This window comes from Grus americana, chromosome 10 (genome assembly GCF_028858705.1).
Source record: "Grus americana isolate bGruAme1 chromosome 10, bGruAme1.mat, whole genome shotgun sequence".
NCBI lineage: Eukaryota > Metazoa > Chordata > Aves > Gruiformes > Gruidae > Grus > Grus americana.
In genome coordinates, this window is record NC_072861.1 from 13052369 (window position 1) to 13069476 (window position 17108).

Sequence of the window (17108 nt, forward strand, 5' to 3'; positions counted from 1 at the left end):
AGTATCATTCAGTTAATTTGTACTAAGAATGAGTCCAGGTACTTTGCCTGGAGCACAGTTCTTACTGCCTTAAGGATTTGAAGCCCCTGCTGGAAATGTTTGCAGTGAGAGCTAGCATGCATTTTATTTATGGCATCTCTTCCCACAAGTTTTATGAATTCTAAACTAAACTACTTGATATGCATTAACTTAATTGGATATCATATTCACTCTGGTTGTTTGGCTTGATTTGGGTTTATTTGATGTATCGAGTATAGAAGCGATAAGATAAAGGTTTGTTTGGAATTTCTGCCTTTCAGCTATAGCTTGCAGGTCCCAGTGCACAGTTAAGGGTTAGTTAGCTGGGCAGGGATCACAGTTCAGTCCCATGGTATAGCACGTGCTTGGCTAAGGGAATGGGTTTCTTAGATAAGAGATCCTCTTGTAAATCATGAAAAGAGTGTGTGCAGTATGTATAGTTATATAAGAAGCAGTAACTTGTCAGTGGACGTTTCCTTGAATAGACAAGCTAAAGGATGTTCTTAGTACGGAATGTCTTTTAGAAATGTTTTGAAATTTATCTTCCTGGTCATAAGTGACCTAGATGGATAGGACTGCTCTACGGCAGTGCTAGCATGAGTATTCCCGCTGCAGACAGTTTCCACTGTATCTTCTTGTTTTCAGGCTTCCTGAAACTTTCCCTGTATTTGCTTTTGTCCAAATGGAAACTTCAGCTTTCTGGAAAACTGGAGGCAGTGGGGAAAGAATACAGAGTATTTATTTTTAAATAAAGGACAAATAAAATTGGAAGATCTTTTCTTTTAAAAACTATTCCATATATTGAACTGCCATGTAGTATAAACAAGATTTGAAAGCTGAAATATGAGATGCCGTAGAAAGTGATATGACTTCTAAATCTGACACTGAGGTCTATGTAATCAGTAATTGAAATCTCTTATTATCAGCCTTCCACAAAAGTCACAGTCTTGAATATTGTTTTTTAATCCAGTTCAGTTTCCTGATTCACCTGATCAACTTTGTAGAAAAATTGTCAGCAGAACTGCTAGGTTGGTATGCAGTGTTGCAGTTTTGAGAGTGATATGTTTAGGATAAGTTAAAGTTTAGTTTTGTAACAAATATTCTATAACTTATGAGCCTCCAAACAATATACAGTATTACAAATGAGTAGAAGGAATAAACTGGGATCCTGTTGTATATGAACAAGTTCATGGTTGTCAGCTATACAGTATATTTCTGTATATACTGCCATATTTGTGTAAATGCGAGTTATTCTGAGATCTTGCCAAATAGGAAAGCTTACTTTCTATACAGAAAATAATTCAGACCAAACTTGTTGGGTAAACGTGAAGAATTGCACAATAGTTTGATAAAGCTCTTTGTACTGTTGTCCATCAATTGCTGCCCTGCTAGAACTTAGTTTTATTATTATTTTAATGTGTTGAATAAGAGGCTCTTTATAAACACTTAGGGCAGTTGAAGGGAGGAGAGAGACCTGATCTCATACTGTACTTTGGTAACTGCCTCTTTTCGTTTGTAACCTGCTATATACAAAACCTTAAATTATAGTTAACTTTGTGTTAAAAGTTTCATTCTACAAGGAGACTTGCTAAAAATATCCGTCTTGAATTTCAGTAAACATAACATAAGGAGTTACTTGCATCTTGAGCAGGTACACTTAAATAATTTCTGTCAATGATGCTTTTGAGTGCTAATGCTATTGCTGTATCAAAAATAACTAATACTGAAACTGCTATGGTAAAACTTTCATCCATCGTGAAAGGTTATGGGATTATTTTTGGCATTTAGATACTTCCAGAAGTTGGAAGTACTGTAGTTGGGTACATTCTCTTGAGTTTGTAGGTCAGCAAATACTTGTGTATGTTTTGTTTCAAACAGCAATTGTAATTATTTCAGCATTTGTGAAACTGTTATGAAAGGACTTATTTATTTGAAATAGTTTAAAGTATTTTGTTTAATCATGATCCCAGGGTGACTATATCTCTTCTAGCTTATTGAATCAAATCTGTGTGCTTTTTGTTTCTTGAAGTTCTTTCAGAAGTACTGAAAGACACAGTGAACTTTGTATGCTCAGAAATCAGTGCAACCAGAATGAGGTATCTTGCATAACTCTCTACGGCTTAAAGATTGAACAAAAGCCTTGCTGGCCACTTTGGGACTAGGAATGAGTAGTTACTGTTGTACATCTTCGAAAAAGTCAAACTTAAGGTTTTTTTGGTGTGCAGATGAGATCCTGCCAACGTTGACTGCTAAGAGGTCTTAATGTGGTAAAATTTTCATAGATATCTCACCTGTAGGAAAAAGATAGTGAAGGTAGTTTTGGAGTAATATTAATTGTATTAACATTTTTCTTTGAAGTCTTAAATTTTATTTAGCTTGAGATTTGAAGTGCACAGAAGAGAATGTGGAAACCTAAGGTTTTTTCCTCAAGATGCAAGTTTGAAAGGAAAGAAAGTAAATAATTGAAAAGTAGCTCATTATATGTTGATACTACTTGTGCTTTTTGCTAAAATCTGACCATATGTTTTTTGGGGAGGGTTCATAGTTCCGTTTTGCCTCCTTTTCTTTCCTTTCTCTTGAATAGCAGCACTACAGAGCTCACTGTATTGAGAGCTCCTGACCCATGTTGCCCGTAGCCATCATGTAAGGTACACCTTCTAAAGTACATTAGCAAAACAGAACACTCAATCAGCAGAAGATGCCTCATTACTGGAAGCAGTTTAAGATGTGTAGTTGTGTATGCAGTAGAGATGATTAAAAAATTTTAGTAAGAGTAGGCAAATTTTAGAAAACAGTCTGATAACTTGCATATTAATTTTTTTTGACTACTGACTTGATCTCCTATTTTAACTTAATCTCTAGCTGATAAGGAAGTATTTCTTACAGGTAATTGCTGCAACTAATTTGTCTTAACAGTGAGTGTCCTCACATCATCTTCCTTTTTCTAGTCATCACAGGAACATTATGTAATAGTAGTTCTTACTTACAGGGAAGGCAATACCGTGTGTCAGTTCTTACTACATTTTTAATGTGATCTTTACCTGTTTATGGGAAATGTCTCTCGCTTACTCTGTTCTCTTTTTGGTTTACTCCCCCCTTTCCCCTCTCCTTAACTAAACCCGAGACTCTGTAATGAGCAAATGTATAAAATCTCTTGCGATAAAGATTGATCAGCATACAAGAGTGCTTCTGGAGAGAGTCTAATTTTACCAAATGAAAAGTTCGAAGTGTGTTTTAATAACATTATAGAGCCTGCTCCACATAAATAGCATAGATGTATACCCATGCTCTACTGAAAATAGAGAAATCCTTGATGAGTGGTCAAAACTGTACCTTCTTAAAGATAAAAATTAATCAAATTATTTTTAAAAAATATTCAGAACCATTTATTTTGAAAAGTGATATTGTGCATTGTGAGCTAGCGTTCCTTGTCCCCAGCTTTGATCACCACTTAATAATAAAACAATATTGCATGGAGCAATTGACGCAATTACTTGTGGTTTATATACTTCAGATTCCAATATCTAGCATGTTATACCTGTGATAGCTTGCTTCAAGGTGTGGTTTTAGCCAGCTGACTAAAACATTTAAGTATTAAATTACTCTTCTTTATCTTTTTATATTCTGGAGGATCTGCAGAGTTCATATGTAAGCTTAAACTACTGCAATGTTAAAGGGAAGATCTATACAAGACCTCAGTTTTAAGGAATAAAGTAAAAAAACCCAAAAAACCCATACCCATATAAACAGTGGGGACACTCAGCTAAGCAGAAAGCAGCTTCCAGAACTGGGATTCATATCACAAAGGCTAAGGCTTATTAGTGTTAAAAAAATACTATGTGAGGAGGAAGCTAAAAATTTGGACTGTCTACTATATGTATATTTTTACATGTAATATGATATACATATTACATATACACATATACATATATACATATACACATATATCAACTTTATTTTTAGAACACTGCTAATCTTCTGATAAAGGTACAGAAGAGTTAAAGCTGTTTTGAGTCCAGCTCATGTAAGGCACAGGTATCCAATGAAATACTCAGCTCCTTCCTGGAAAGTGATGTGCTTCTCTTTTCTTATCCAAGAACTGAGGAGATTAGAGATGAATTTTGAGGACAGCAGAGGAAGAAATGTTCTTTTTCACAAGCCTGTTAAGACTCAGTCACTTCAATCTTCTGCTCCAAAGGGGAAGGGAAGAAGGAGAGGAAAAAACCAACCCAACCCAAACAACTCACATAAAAAAATAAAAACAAAAGGAAAAAGCACCATAAATGTAATAGAATCTTTCATAACATCATGTTTGCATATAATGTCTCATATCCTGCTTTTCCCTTGCTAAGCCTTCTTTCTTTCTCCTCCACAGCAGCATTCTTTCCTATGTATAGGGAAAGGAGGTAGGACAGTAGTGAATAATGGGTTTGCCTATTTATTCCAGGTGTTTAAAATATTAATTTAAATGTAAAATACATGGTGTGAGTGCTCATTCTGTTGTTTACAGCTCCTCTTCCCTGCCATGATTCTTCCCTGTGGATTGTGCCTCTACCTTTCTCCTTTTTCTTGGAAGAGACTGGTGGCCCTCTTAATGTGAAGACAGAAACTGGAGCAGCAGTTTGTTGCTGTCTTGACAGATTCATAGTCAAAGTTCACTAAAACAAAATATTGGAAGGAGATCATGATGAATAATGTGAGAAAGATCTGCTGAGTCTGGGAAATGTTTTGAAAGAAGGTGGGCAGTTGAGGAGCACTTTTCCAGGGACCTATGTTAAAACTAGCTTGTACATTCTTACTTGTAATAATTTCTCTGTATTTTCTTAAACTGATCTTGAAATTGTGGTGAGAGAGAAACCATTCATCTTTACTGAATCTTCTGTTACAATGGATCTGGAGGGAAAAAAAAAAGTCTTAATTTTTTTCATAGTTTCCACAGACCTGTATTTAGATACCTGTGAATAATATACATCAGTCTTTGTAAATCTCGTCGTAAAATAGAACAGGTATGAAATTTCTCAAATTTTTCTAAAGATAAAATGTAAATGTAGAAGAGGACATGCTGTTAGCATTGAAGACATTTTTAATGTATTCTTAATAAGGATTTAAAGCAATATTACCTAAGGTACAAATTGGCATCCCAAGGTTTCTTCTTGTTTTTAATTACTAAAAATCATGTCCGAGTTTCTTTCCCAATGTATTGCTGAAACATGACGTAGACATTGGGCGTTATGCATATTGTTTAGCATGTAATCCTGAGATTATCATGTAAGATAATGTTACATGGTTGTTTTAAGCAACTGAAATGAAGTTATGTCCAGCTATTAGAATAGGTAAGCATCTAAAGAAGTAAACATCCTTAATTTCATGTTTCAGAACATATTTCAAGTTTAAGCTTAAAACACAGCTTAGAGATGCTAATTAAATTTGTTCATTGAAATGAAAAGTTTCTTGATGAAGAACAAAGCTTGTGACCTATTTATTGCTACTAGAAAAAATTGCCAGTGTTGTTAGAAAACTTCATTACCTGCAATTTCAAGATGAAAATTTTACTTTATTAAAGATGTAAATCGATGAAATTACTGTTATCTCAGTGTAGTGCAGTTAAAATTTTTAAAAATTAACTGAATTTTTTTTTCTTAGCAAGGTAGGTAAACAATTTATTTTGAAATTATTTGGGGGTTTTGATACATCTTTATTTCCATATTGCAAATTTTTGCTATTTAAATGTTATTTTGATAAATATTACTTTGGATTTTATCGGATTTGTGTATGAAATAAGTTACATAATGATTCTGGTTATCTAAACTTTTAGGCAGTGTGAGGTGCTTTTATAGGGTCATAAATGGTTTTGTTAGTTTTTGGGAAACAGCAAAACATTAAATGACAACTTTTTTGTTAGACACTACTTACCTTCATCTTTAAACAGAAACAACCCTCATGTTCTCATTCTTTTTTCTTTGAAAGGCATTTTTTGTTGCAAACTTGTATGATTTGTATTTTGTAATACTGTTACACTTTTTATTTTTCAGTCCCAGAAATCCTGGATAGAAAATACTTTCACCAAGAGGGAGTGTGTGTATATTATACCAAGTTCAAAAGACCCCCACAGGTAAACAAGAAATGATGCAAGAACTCATTGCTGCTCTTTAAAATTAAATAAAGTCAGTATTGTAAAGAGAGCTTACAACAGATTTTTGGACTAACTGCTCTATTTGTATGAAATACTGTCTTTAGTTCACTCTCTTGTGACTGGATATTGTCACTCTTGGTGTCTAGCTTGGATATTATTTTTTTTTTCATTTTCTGAAAGTACTTGGACATTGCAGAAATCTCTAATAAGTGTTCCCTTGTTCTCTTTGCTGCTTCTTTCCAGTCTTCCTAGTGATGTCGATGGTGTGTCTGCAGTGTGTGGGGTTTGTTTTGGTTTTTTGTTTGGTTTTTTGGGGAGTTGTTTTTGGGGTTTTTTGGGTTTTTTGATGGCATAGTTCTGAAGTCAAAAAGTGTCATAAAGATATACTCTATTGGAATTTAAAGAACAGCACTGTGAGTGTAGGGTGAAGTGTAAAAATAAACCTGACAGTGCAGGAAAAGGGCAGAAGAATTCACAGAAGAATAAAGAAAAACAAGAACTGTGTTGGGAGGAAAAAAATTACAAAACAACGGCTGAAGAAATTTTTGCTTCCAGAGAAGATAGATAAAATAAGAATAAGATTTCATGTGGTATTTAGTAATTTTTCATCCTTAAGTTCTGTAAGGAAAAAATGAGGCTGAAAAATGGGGAAATATATTTCTAGAGGGGAGGCTGAGACTAATGAAGAATATTTTGCATATCTCACGTGCTGCTTCTACCTTATGCTAATTTAGAGATGTGAAATCAAGCAAGTTAGTGATACATCTAACATATCTAGTTGGTAGAGTTTACCTTCACTAAATGTTATAGGTATAATTTTTAAGAGTTCCTAAAATGGTTGAACTTGATGTGCATGGTCATATCATCTGTGTCACAGATTAAATAAGGTCAAATTGAAAATAAATTCAAAATTGGTATTTTAAGGCAGTTTTGTCTCCCCAAAATGTTTACTATTGTCATTATGGATTTCAGATCAGCTTTTTTTTTTTTTTTTTTAGCCTTATGTGTACTTGAGAGCAGCTAAGAAACCTTTTCTTCTGAACTTTAGAAAACTTTATTCATGGAAAAAGACTGAAATAAAGTTATAAGTCTCTTTTGTTCTGTTGGGGCAGAGTATTTTTCTTTTAAGAACTTTGGGTTTAGGCAGAAAAAGAACAAAGTAAATGCTGTAGAATTTTTAAGTTATTGTAAATAATTCACCACATTCCTTGAAACCATGTGACATGAGAAGCTTTTAGAATTTATAACCATGATTGTAGCACACGGAAAATTTGCAAATGCAAACAAAGTAATTAGGAAGCTGTTAAAATTTCCAGAGCATTTCACGGGAACAAAACGATCTTCAACACTTGCCCTTTTAGTTTAACCCATTTGTAACATATGACAGACTTTACAACTTTTCCATTAGTTTTTGTCCTGCAGTTTCTAAGAAACGCTTACTGTTGTTCATGAATTATGCGTGAATGAATCAAATGTAGACAGGAGTATTCGGTATGTTTTGTTGATCTGCACCTTTTAGTATAGATAACTATACTTTAATAACTGTTAGAGAAGATCTAAAGGTATAGTTCAGTATTAAAACTGATGATTAATAGCGGAGTATAACTTCTATAGAGGACAAAATTAAAAAACGGTTTATGCTCAAAGTCTGAAAACAGTTTAAGACTACTCTATACCATCTCTATTTGTACACTTTTCCATACTAACTCTTAACCATAATTGTTTAACAGCTGCTTATGAAAATTATGGAAAACAGTGATATAAATTTATCTACTATGATAATTTTAAATATTAAGAAAGCTGTTAGCAGGAAAGCACAGAAAATATTTGAGATGGAAGCGGGTAGAAATGAAGAATTCCTTATTATATAATAAACTTTATGTAAAGACACTACTGCGTAAGGTTTGTTCAAATGTATCTTTTTCTGCACATGCAACTCAGAAATGATCAAATAACCTCCTCACACAGGCAGTTCAATTTGCATGTATATTAGAAGGATGAATTTGTAGAATAGATACAACAATGTATACTTATAATGAGTCCAAGAAAATGCTGGTCTGTGAGTAACTTCTCAGCATCTAGCAAAATGTTTCCATACTGCAGATAATCCAGTCTGAAATATTCCCGGGCTTCAGATATTGATGGTTCAAACCCTGAAAACCCATCTGAAGTCTCAGGACTGAAGCTTTTGCCTGTTCATGTGTTTTTTACTTGCCAAGTATACTAGAGTCATGTAAAATACAGACAGACAAGTTACGTTAAAAACAGGCAAACTTGAGCAGCATGTTTTCCATTTACTGGAGATCTCTTTTGTTCAGTAATCTTTCTGTAAGCACATGATGTGGTGTGAGTGGTCTGTTCCCACACACACACACAAAAATTGAATCTGAAGTTTACTTGTATATTTAAATATTTCTTATAGATGCCTTCCAGGATGTCAGATTTGTCAGCAACTTGTCAGGTAAGAGTTCTTTGTAATTACAATATTAATGAATATTTTTTTCCATTAAATAAGCACTTTCCTAATACGGTTTTAAAAAGTTTTGATCAATATTGCAAATGACAAGTCGGTGAAAGGTTAGATATAAAATAAATATAACTAATGAATAAAGAACTGTCTGCAATACATACATCACAGATTTACAAATGTTATAGAAATTATTTGGCTTCAAAGAATCAATTTTCTCTGTCCTGACTACTTAGTTTCTTCTGGCCTCCAACTTGCTATCTCCATGAGTTTCAGTATTTTGCATAATAATTAGGTATTCTAATTAATTCTTGCTATAATATTTATGGCAACAAGGTTTGCTCTGGAAAAGAGGTTAATATTATATTTAGAATCTTTGCTTTCTAAATCTGATGTGTCTCCGTTATAGATAAAAGAAGTTCTTCTCTCTTGTCTTCTAATAATAGTATTTACTCAAGTATTCTAAATGGTATGGTTGGATGCAGGTGCTGTTGTGGCCGCTTGGTCAGACAACATGCTTGTTTTACTGCAAGTGTTGCTATGAAATACTCCGATGTGAAGCTGGGTGAAAACTATAATCAGGAAATAGAAGAATGGTCAGTGGAAAAACATACAGAACAAACCTCTACTGATGCTTACGGTGTCATCAGCTTTCAAGGTGGCTCTCATTCTTACAGGACTAAGGCATGTATGATGTTTTCTTTTTTCTTACTCTAAACATGTTGATAGAGATCATGGATGCTTCATTTAACTTTTGAAATTGAAGGCTGAAAACAACGTCACCCATACTGTGACAAACCTGTACCCTCTACTATTCTAGTATTCTTTAATTGTGATCTGGATGCTTTCTAATTTCCATTTTTTAATTTATATTTCATAACAAAAGTTGCTCAGATCTATCAGAATTAGTTGTATTCATGTACAGGCTTACCTTCAAATTGCAAACGGTGACAATTCATAATCACTTCAGCAAAACATAACATTAAGAATTTAGTGGTCAGTGTTTCAGACTTCATGAAAATACAGCTTACTCATCTGTGCTGCTTGCTTACTCACTACTGATAAATTTTTATAGGACCTGTTAAGTAACATCTGCTGTCTTAACCCTCTATTCATGATTTTCAAACTCTGAAAAAATTTTTAAAAGTTATGGACAGATGTGGAATATGCTTCTTTAGTAGATTTGTTCAAAATATTAAAGCAGAATCATACTGATCAGAATAATATCAGTTTTGTGGGAGAGTGGGTTAGTTAAAAACAAGCATACCAAAAAAATAAAAAATTTTGGAAACCAACTCTAATCACAAGTGCACATGTACTCGAGAGGCTAGAAAACTGGAAATTCTGACACATTCTCCACAACCATTTTGTAAAGGATTTCTCATTGTGGTAGAATTGATTTTAATGCTCCTGTAGTTACAAGCTGCAAGGGGTTCTGTCTGATACAGTGTGGCTCCTGTGGCCAAACTGAAGAGCTTGAATGAGGGAGCTGTGTTCTTTATGCAGCTGGCGGAATCCCCAAGGAGATTCCAGCACTTCAGGTGAGATCATCTCCGTGGAGAGAAGGGCTCTTAGCAGAATTCTTTCAAGTTGGTAATAGCAGTGTATGTGTTCCTTTCTCTGCTTACCTCTACAGAGTGCTGGTGGGGTTACTAAAACCAGTTTATTGGAATAGTGATGGGGTTTTAGTTAGAATTTGATTCAGGTGGGGCTTATTGAGTAGTTTGTATAAAAGATGCAGCAGTATTTTTAACTGATCAACCATCTTATGCTGTTAGACATGGCAAGTTAAAAAGCTGCTAGTTTTGAAGTTTTCTATTAAAGAATGGTTTTCCTTCCCACCAGGAATAGGGAAGGAAAAGCAAGCAACTGTCATTCATAAAACTTTTCGCAAGAGACATGCAAGCCTCTCCCCAGTAGATGGCAGAACTTATAAATATTTCTGAATTTAATCTGATTTAGAGATCATTCAATGCTTTCATAAAGACTCATTTTTCTAGGTTGCTATGCCAGTAGGATGGAATAATATAATCATAGAACAGTTTGGGTTGGAAGGGACCTTAATGCCCACCTAGTTCCAACCCCCCTGCCATGGGCAGGGACACCCTCCGCTAGACCACGTTGCCACAAAGCCCCATCCAACCTGGCCTTGAGCACTTCCAGGGATGGGGCATCCATAGCTGCTCTGGGCAACCTGTTCCAGTGCCTCACCACCCTCACAGTGAAGAATTTCTACCTAATATCTAATCTAAATCTACCTTCCTTCAGCTTAAGGCCATTCCCCCTTGTCCTGTTAGTACACGCCCTTGTAAACAGCCCCTCTCCAGCTTTCTTGTAGGCCCCTTCAGGTACTGGAAGGCTGCAATAAGGTCTCCCTGGAGCCTTCTCTTCTCCAGGCTGAACAACCCCAACTCTCTCAGTGTGTCCTTATAGGAGAGGTGCTTTCTATATAAAAGAAATATATTTCTATATAATCTTTCTACAGTTGTTCCCTTTCCAAAACTTGCTTCCAAAACCGTTAACTGTCTTGTCCTTAATTCTGGAGGACATAAAGTAAGCTCGTTCATTTATTGCATCTGCCATATTTTGAGAAAGTGAATTACATTTTCCATAGCCAGGAATAGGATAATATATCCTGAAGTACATCCTGGTTCTTTTTACTCATTGATTCTGTGATGATTTCTTTTAAGAACCTTTTAACCCTCTTCTTGTGCCTGCAGTATGTGCGATTGTCATATGACACTAAGCCTGAAGCTATTCTGCAACTTATGCTGAAAGAATGGCAGATGGAGTTGCCGAAGCTTGTTATATCTGTACACGGGGGCATGCAGAAATTTGAACTTCACCCACGCATCAAACAGTTGCTTGGCAAAGGTCTTATTAAAGCTGCAGTAACAACAGGAGCCTGGATTATAACTGGAGGAGTGAACACAGGTAAAGAAGTACCAATAACTGTGCACAGTTAAGTGGATTATGATTTATTAGAGCCAAGAGATTTAATGGATGCATAGGTTCATCTTAAAGCGAAGTAAATTTGAGTGAGTTTGGTCAAGTGAAATTAAAATTACACATTTTGAACATATGTAGTTAGAAATGGACTGCTGTTTTGTCTTGCAAAGAGAAACAACACAAAGGTAGGGGGTTTTGTTTTCTTGGGCTTGTTTGGTTTAGGTTTTTTGTTGTTTTTTTGGCTTTTATTTTTGAAATCACAAGAAGAGAAACTTAATGCAGTCAAAACAAGTACAGTAATTTACTGGAAACTCTTTAGTTCTTTCTAGGCTAATATTTATTTTGTTGAATTACTGATACATAGTACTTTGTTTCCTTCTAGTAGATGCAGTATGGTGCTCTTTCTTTGGTGTTTTGTCAAATAAGTTCCCAGATTGTTAAAGGCCCAGTTAACTAATAAAACAGTTGTATTTCCTAACAAGATACAACATTTAATACATTGAAATCTTCTTGTGCACAAACAGGTGTTGCAAAACATGTTGGTGATGCTCTAAGAGAACATGCTTCCAGATCATCTCGAAAGATTTGCACTATTGGGATTGCTCCGTGGGGAGTGATTGAAAACAGAAATGACCTTGTTGGAAGAGATGTAAGGATAAATTATCTAACTGAAATAGTGATTTACCTGACTTATTTTTTGACAAATCTGCTCAAGCATGTTTTTTTCACTTGCTTTGCATCATTGCAATGCTTGCTTTAATATGAAGTTACATTGACATCAGTGACTTATGCAAGATCATTAGTGTAAACAAGTTGCAAAATGAAAATGCACTAGAGGAGGAGCTTATTCTCCAGTACTTAATCCTTTCCACATCCCCTACTGATATTACTGAATCAAATAACAAAAATGCTAAAGTGTTACAGAGAAATCACATTTACAGAGGCCGATAAGTTGAAAAATTTCGATGCAGTCTTGAATGCTGTTTGCCTGAGCAATCACAAGTTATCACAAGATAACTTTGTGAAGGAAAGCAGATAACTATTACAAAAGCATTCTGTTCTGAAGGATAATAGAGAAAAAACTCTTTGAAAAGTTAAAAGCTACAGCTGTTAGTGTATCCTGACCCAAGGCATGCTTATATGTGTCAGTGCTTCTTGCTGAGCCACCAGTTTTTGTGTCTACACAAAAAGTTGTTTCATGTAAAAAAATTTGAATCTTTATAAGTAAAATACGTTGTTATGTGCTTATACTTAGGTGGTTGCTCCGTATCAAACCTTGTTAAATCCATTAAGTAAACTGAATGTCCTAAATAACCTCCACTCCCATTTCATTCTGGTGGATGATGGAACAGTTGGAAAGTATGGAGCAGAAGTTAAATTGCGGAGAGAACTGGAAAAAACTATTAATTTGCAACGGATCCATGCAAGTAAGTAATTCTGATGCCTCGGGGCCAAGTGTTACTGTGCTTTAATGACAGAGGTACGTGCACCAAACATCCGAATGAGGAAATAGAAAAATTAGTCTTTTGTTTATGTTTCAAGTCTGAATGATTATTTTGCAAATTTCAGCTGCTGCTTTGGACCCTAGATATTGCTGGTAGATTTAGGATTTTCCTGGGACCAGAGAGGAGGGTTCTTCTGAATAAAGTTATCAATTTTTCTTTCATAAAGCAAATGTACGTCACTTGAGTTATTAGCATGTTGTCAGGCCTTACTGGTCTGATTGATTCATGGTTTTGACAATGATCACTTGCAGTTTCACAACACGGCAGTTGAGTTTGTAAAACATCATCTGTGTTTGTGCAAAGAAGCCATGTCGTCTTTTGGTATTTTACCAATTATGGAGCAACACATGTGTGTTTTTTTCTCTTCTAGGAATGCTTCTGCAATACTCCTTGTCAATAGAAGGTTTCCATGTAACTATGTTCAAATTGTATACGTGTTGTCATCTTTGGAAACTATTTGGGGGGAAGGTAGAAGGGGAATTCCCTAAAGAAAAAAAGCTCCCTTTTCTGCATTATTTCAGGAAGATTTCTGTGAAGAATCTCTCCTGTTTTGTAGATTGTATTCCATTGTATTTATCAGCTTATTTCCTCCCAGCCCAAAGTATAAGGAGTGCTTGAAACTGTGCATTAGCAACAGTTGAAATGTCTGGCAGGCAGCATCTTAATTTTTATTCAATAGAAGGGACGTAATTGATTTATTAAATACATAAAATCAATCTTAACATTCTCTGTACACCTACAACGTTATCTGGTTTTTATTATTTATTTGCAACTTTATAGGAATTGGACAAGGTGTGCCAGTGGTGGCACTTGTATTTGAAGGTGGCCCCAACGTCATTCTCACAGTTTTAGACTTCCTTCAAGAAAGTCCTCCTGTGCCAGTGGTAGTATGTGAAGGAACTGGTAGAGCTGCAGACATATTGGCGTATGTTCACAAGCAAACAGAGGAGGGAGGGTAAGTCCTCGTCTCATACATAGATGAGTTTTGGGACCATTCCTTAATAAATTTGTGCAAGAGCTTTTTCTGTGGAAAGACTAAGTGGAGAGTTTAATCTTGCCTGTGATGCAGCTTTCCAGGATGACTGCAATAACAGCTCTGCCTAAAGACCAAGACTTCTAGTTCTAGTTCTAGGTTCCTCCCACGTACCTTGTAGCAGTTGCACCACATTCTGTAGCGTATGCTTGCTTTAGCAATACTTATGAAAAGGATAGCAACAGTGTACACACCTGTATCCTAAATTAGGGGAAACATCTCATGTGTAACTTCAGTTGCGTGTGGTAATTTTGTTACACCGTTGTAACTAGAGGACAAAACTCTTGGGTTTAAATGCCCTGTCTACTTCAACTTCAAATTTTGACTAAGCCACAGTAACTTAAATGATAAACGTGACTGTTCTTAAGTGTGCACTACAGAGTTTTGCTCAACAGCAGTCAGAGCTAACCAAACCTTCCAGAGATGTGAGAATAACATAGAGAATAGCTGAGTTACTTTAATGAGGCGGTAGTAGAATGTCATAGATTAAGCAACCTATACTTCTTTCTAAAGGTTACCCAAGATTTTGCCACTGAAATAGTAATAAGCTTATAGATAGCAGAACTTTGAATGGACATGTTGAAACTAAATAAATGCATTGTTGTTCTTACTGTTCATGTATAACAATGTGTTTTCCTGTTTGTTTGTTTCAATCTCAGGAATGTTCCTGAGGGTGCTGAGCCTGAAATCATTTCAACCATCAAAAAGACATTTAACTTTGGTCAAAGTGAAGCAGTTCATTTGTTTCAGACATTGCTGGAATGCATGAAAAAAAAAGAGCTTGTAAGTAGATCTTGTCATAAAAAATTTTTATGCAGGGTGCATGCATTTGTGGATACAATATTAAATTGTATCTCAATGTTGTATATGATCAAGAGTCATTCAGAAATCTTTTCTGGACACGGTGGATCTTCCAGTTATGGAAGATAGTCAAATACAGTTTTCGTGTATACTTTATCTCATGGCCAAGAGAGACCTAATTTTTGTGATTATTTCTGGTAATCTGAGTTTGTTGTTTCCAAGCCTATTTGTTTTCAGGTGACAGGATTCTGATTTGTTTATAGTACGTGTATGTATTTTGTATTTGGGTTGCTGTCCTTTTTCTTTCTTTTTTTTTTTTTTTTAAAAGCCTTAGGACTCTTTTTTTAAATCTTTTAATTATGACTGTACTAGCAAAGGTCTACTATCACTGCATGCTTAAAGCAAAAGCACTTCCTAAAGCTTTATATGTAGCCTGAGTTCAGGTACTGGTGTCTCATTTGGACATCATATTGTGCTGTTCTGAGGTTTAAAATTGTCATATTCAGCTAAACATGTTTGCTGACAGGTTAATCTCATAATCCAGAATGAACTGGAGGGGTAAACAGAATACTCTGTGGTGTTTATGGACAATAGAGAGTTGTAATCATAGTGGAAAAAGAAGTTTAAATTGATTGGAGAGTGCAAAGGGTGTCTGCTATGCTTTTTCTCATAAAGGATTGTCTTGTGTGGCACCCAGTTAGGAAAACAAAACAGACTGTACACCAAAGGTAAGTTTAAATCAAGCATAGGCTTCAGTTGCATCAAAGTTAAGGTGACTTTTTAATGTATTTCAATTCCTGACATAAAAGACTGGAGCTAATCACCTTCACCTGAAAATAACTTCAAAATATTTTTTCCCCATTTTACCCTTTTGGACAGATCACAGTTTTTCATATTGGGTCAGACGAACATCAGGACATTGATGTTGCAATACTTACAGCATTGTTAAAAGGTGAGACTTTTAAGAGCATTTGGAATCCTCCGCTATTGTTGTTTAGTGTTTATATGATGAATTATTTATAAAATACTATAGTCTGTAGGAATCTTGAGTTTTTAAGCAAATAATTATCTACTATGTTTTCTCATTATATAATACTGTAATGTGTCATAAATGATGAAATATACTGTATAAATTTGTGGTGGATTGCTTGATTTGACCTTTTAGGAAGCAAGAATGTTTATTTTCTATTTTAATTAATTTTAATTTTTTTTCATTGTTTTTGCTTCTTAAGGCACGAATGCATCTGCATTTGACCAGCTTGTTCTTACACTTGCGTGGGATAGAGTTGACATAGCCAAAAATCATGTTTTTGTTTATGGGCAACAATGGCTGGTATGTAATGGTCTGGATTAAGCAGACTGATATTTTCTAGAAGACAGAAATTCAACTTACTGTAAAGAATGAATCTTTTGACTTTTGTAGATAGAGACTGTAGAATACTGACGCATTTATTTTGAGGACAGTAACTTTTGCATACTGCATAGTCTTACAGCTGTTTTGTTATTGTGTGGTTGAAAATGGTCCAAAAATTTTAGAAATGTGCTAAATGTTCTGAATAACTAGGGGAGAAAAGACATTGCAAAAGATGGAAGCTGAATTCATGTTAGTCAGATGCTCTTTCTTCCTTACAGTTGATGGTCATAGGAAGTTCTTAAGCATCTAGTAAAATGCACTGTTGGCAGCACTGCAGTGTCTTTTGAGGAGGAGGACAAAATGTCTATTTCTTATAGTCTGCAAATTAGTTTGAAAACTACATTGTGGATCTTGCCTCTTTCCCATATTACTGTAAAAATAAAACACAATCTTAGACGAGGAGTGTTTAGTCAAAAGTACATACTGTGAGGCTTGTTGATAGCAATGATGGTTCTGAGCATTTGTCTTTGAAGCAAATTGTGCTTTAAATGTTTTATGTCTTTGTTGTATCCAATATCAATCTATGAGAACAGCCTAACTATGTTAAACCAAATGCCTACTTAGTCGCATGTACTGTGTCAGCAGGAGATACCTATGGAAGAATATAAGACTTGCTGATTAAGTCTTCAGAATATTCTCTCATTCTGTAATTATGTGAAGTTCAGGGGATTTTCTGAACCAAGGGTGACATCTTTGTATTTGTTAGACATATAAGGTTTCCCCAGCCCTGTGAATGAATGAGATTGATATGTAATCTAAGTACGCTTGCTTTTGTGATGTGCTGTTTT

At 35.1% G+C, this 17108-nt stretch overlaps 1 protein-coding gene across 4 annotated transcripts in view; it reads left to right on the top strand.

Moving 5' to 3' along the window:
- TRPM7 (transient receptor potential cation channel subfamily M member 7) overlaps window positions 1-17108 on the top strand; it is a 63411-nt gene that overhangs the window by 16545 nt on the left and 29758 nt on the right. For all 4 annotated transcript variants that reach the window (XM_054837281.1, XM_054837282.1, XM_054837284.1 and 1 more), the window contains exons 2-11: window positions 6051-6130; window positions 8574-8612; window positions 9104-9302; window positions 11339-11552; window positions 12092-12216; window positions 12823-12994; window positions 13853-14027; window positions 14765-14888; window positions 15786-15858; window positions 16139-16239. In XM_054837281.1, coding sequence (XP_054693256.1) covers window positions 6051-6130; window positions 8574-8612; window positions 9104-9302; window positions 11339-11552; window positions 12092-12216; window positions 12823-12994; window positions 13853-14027; window positions 14765-14888; window positions 15786-15858; window positions 16139-16239 — 1302 coding nt within the window. The remainder of the gene's footprint in view (window positions 1-6050; window positions 6131-8573; window positions 8613-9103; window positions 9303-11338; window positions 11553-12091; window positions 12217-12822; window positions 12995-13852; window positions 14028-14764; window positions 14889-15785; window positions 15859-16138; window positions 16240-17108) is intronic.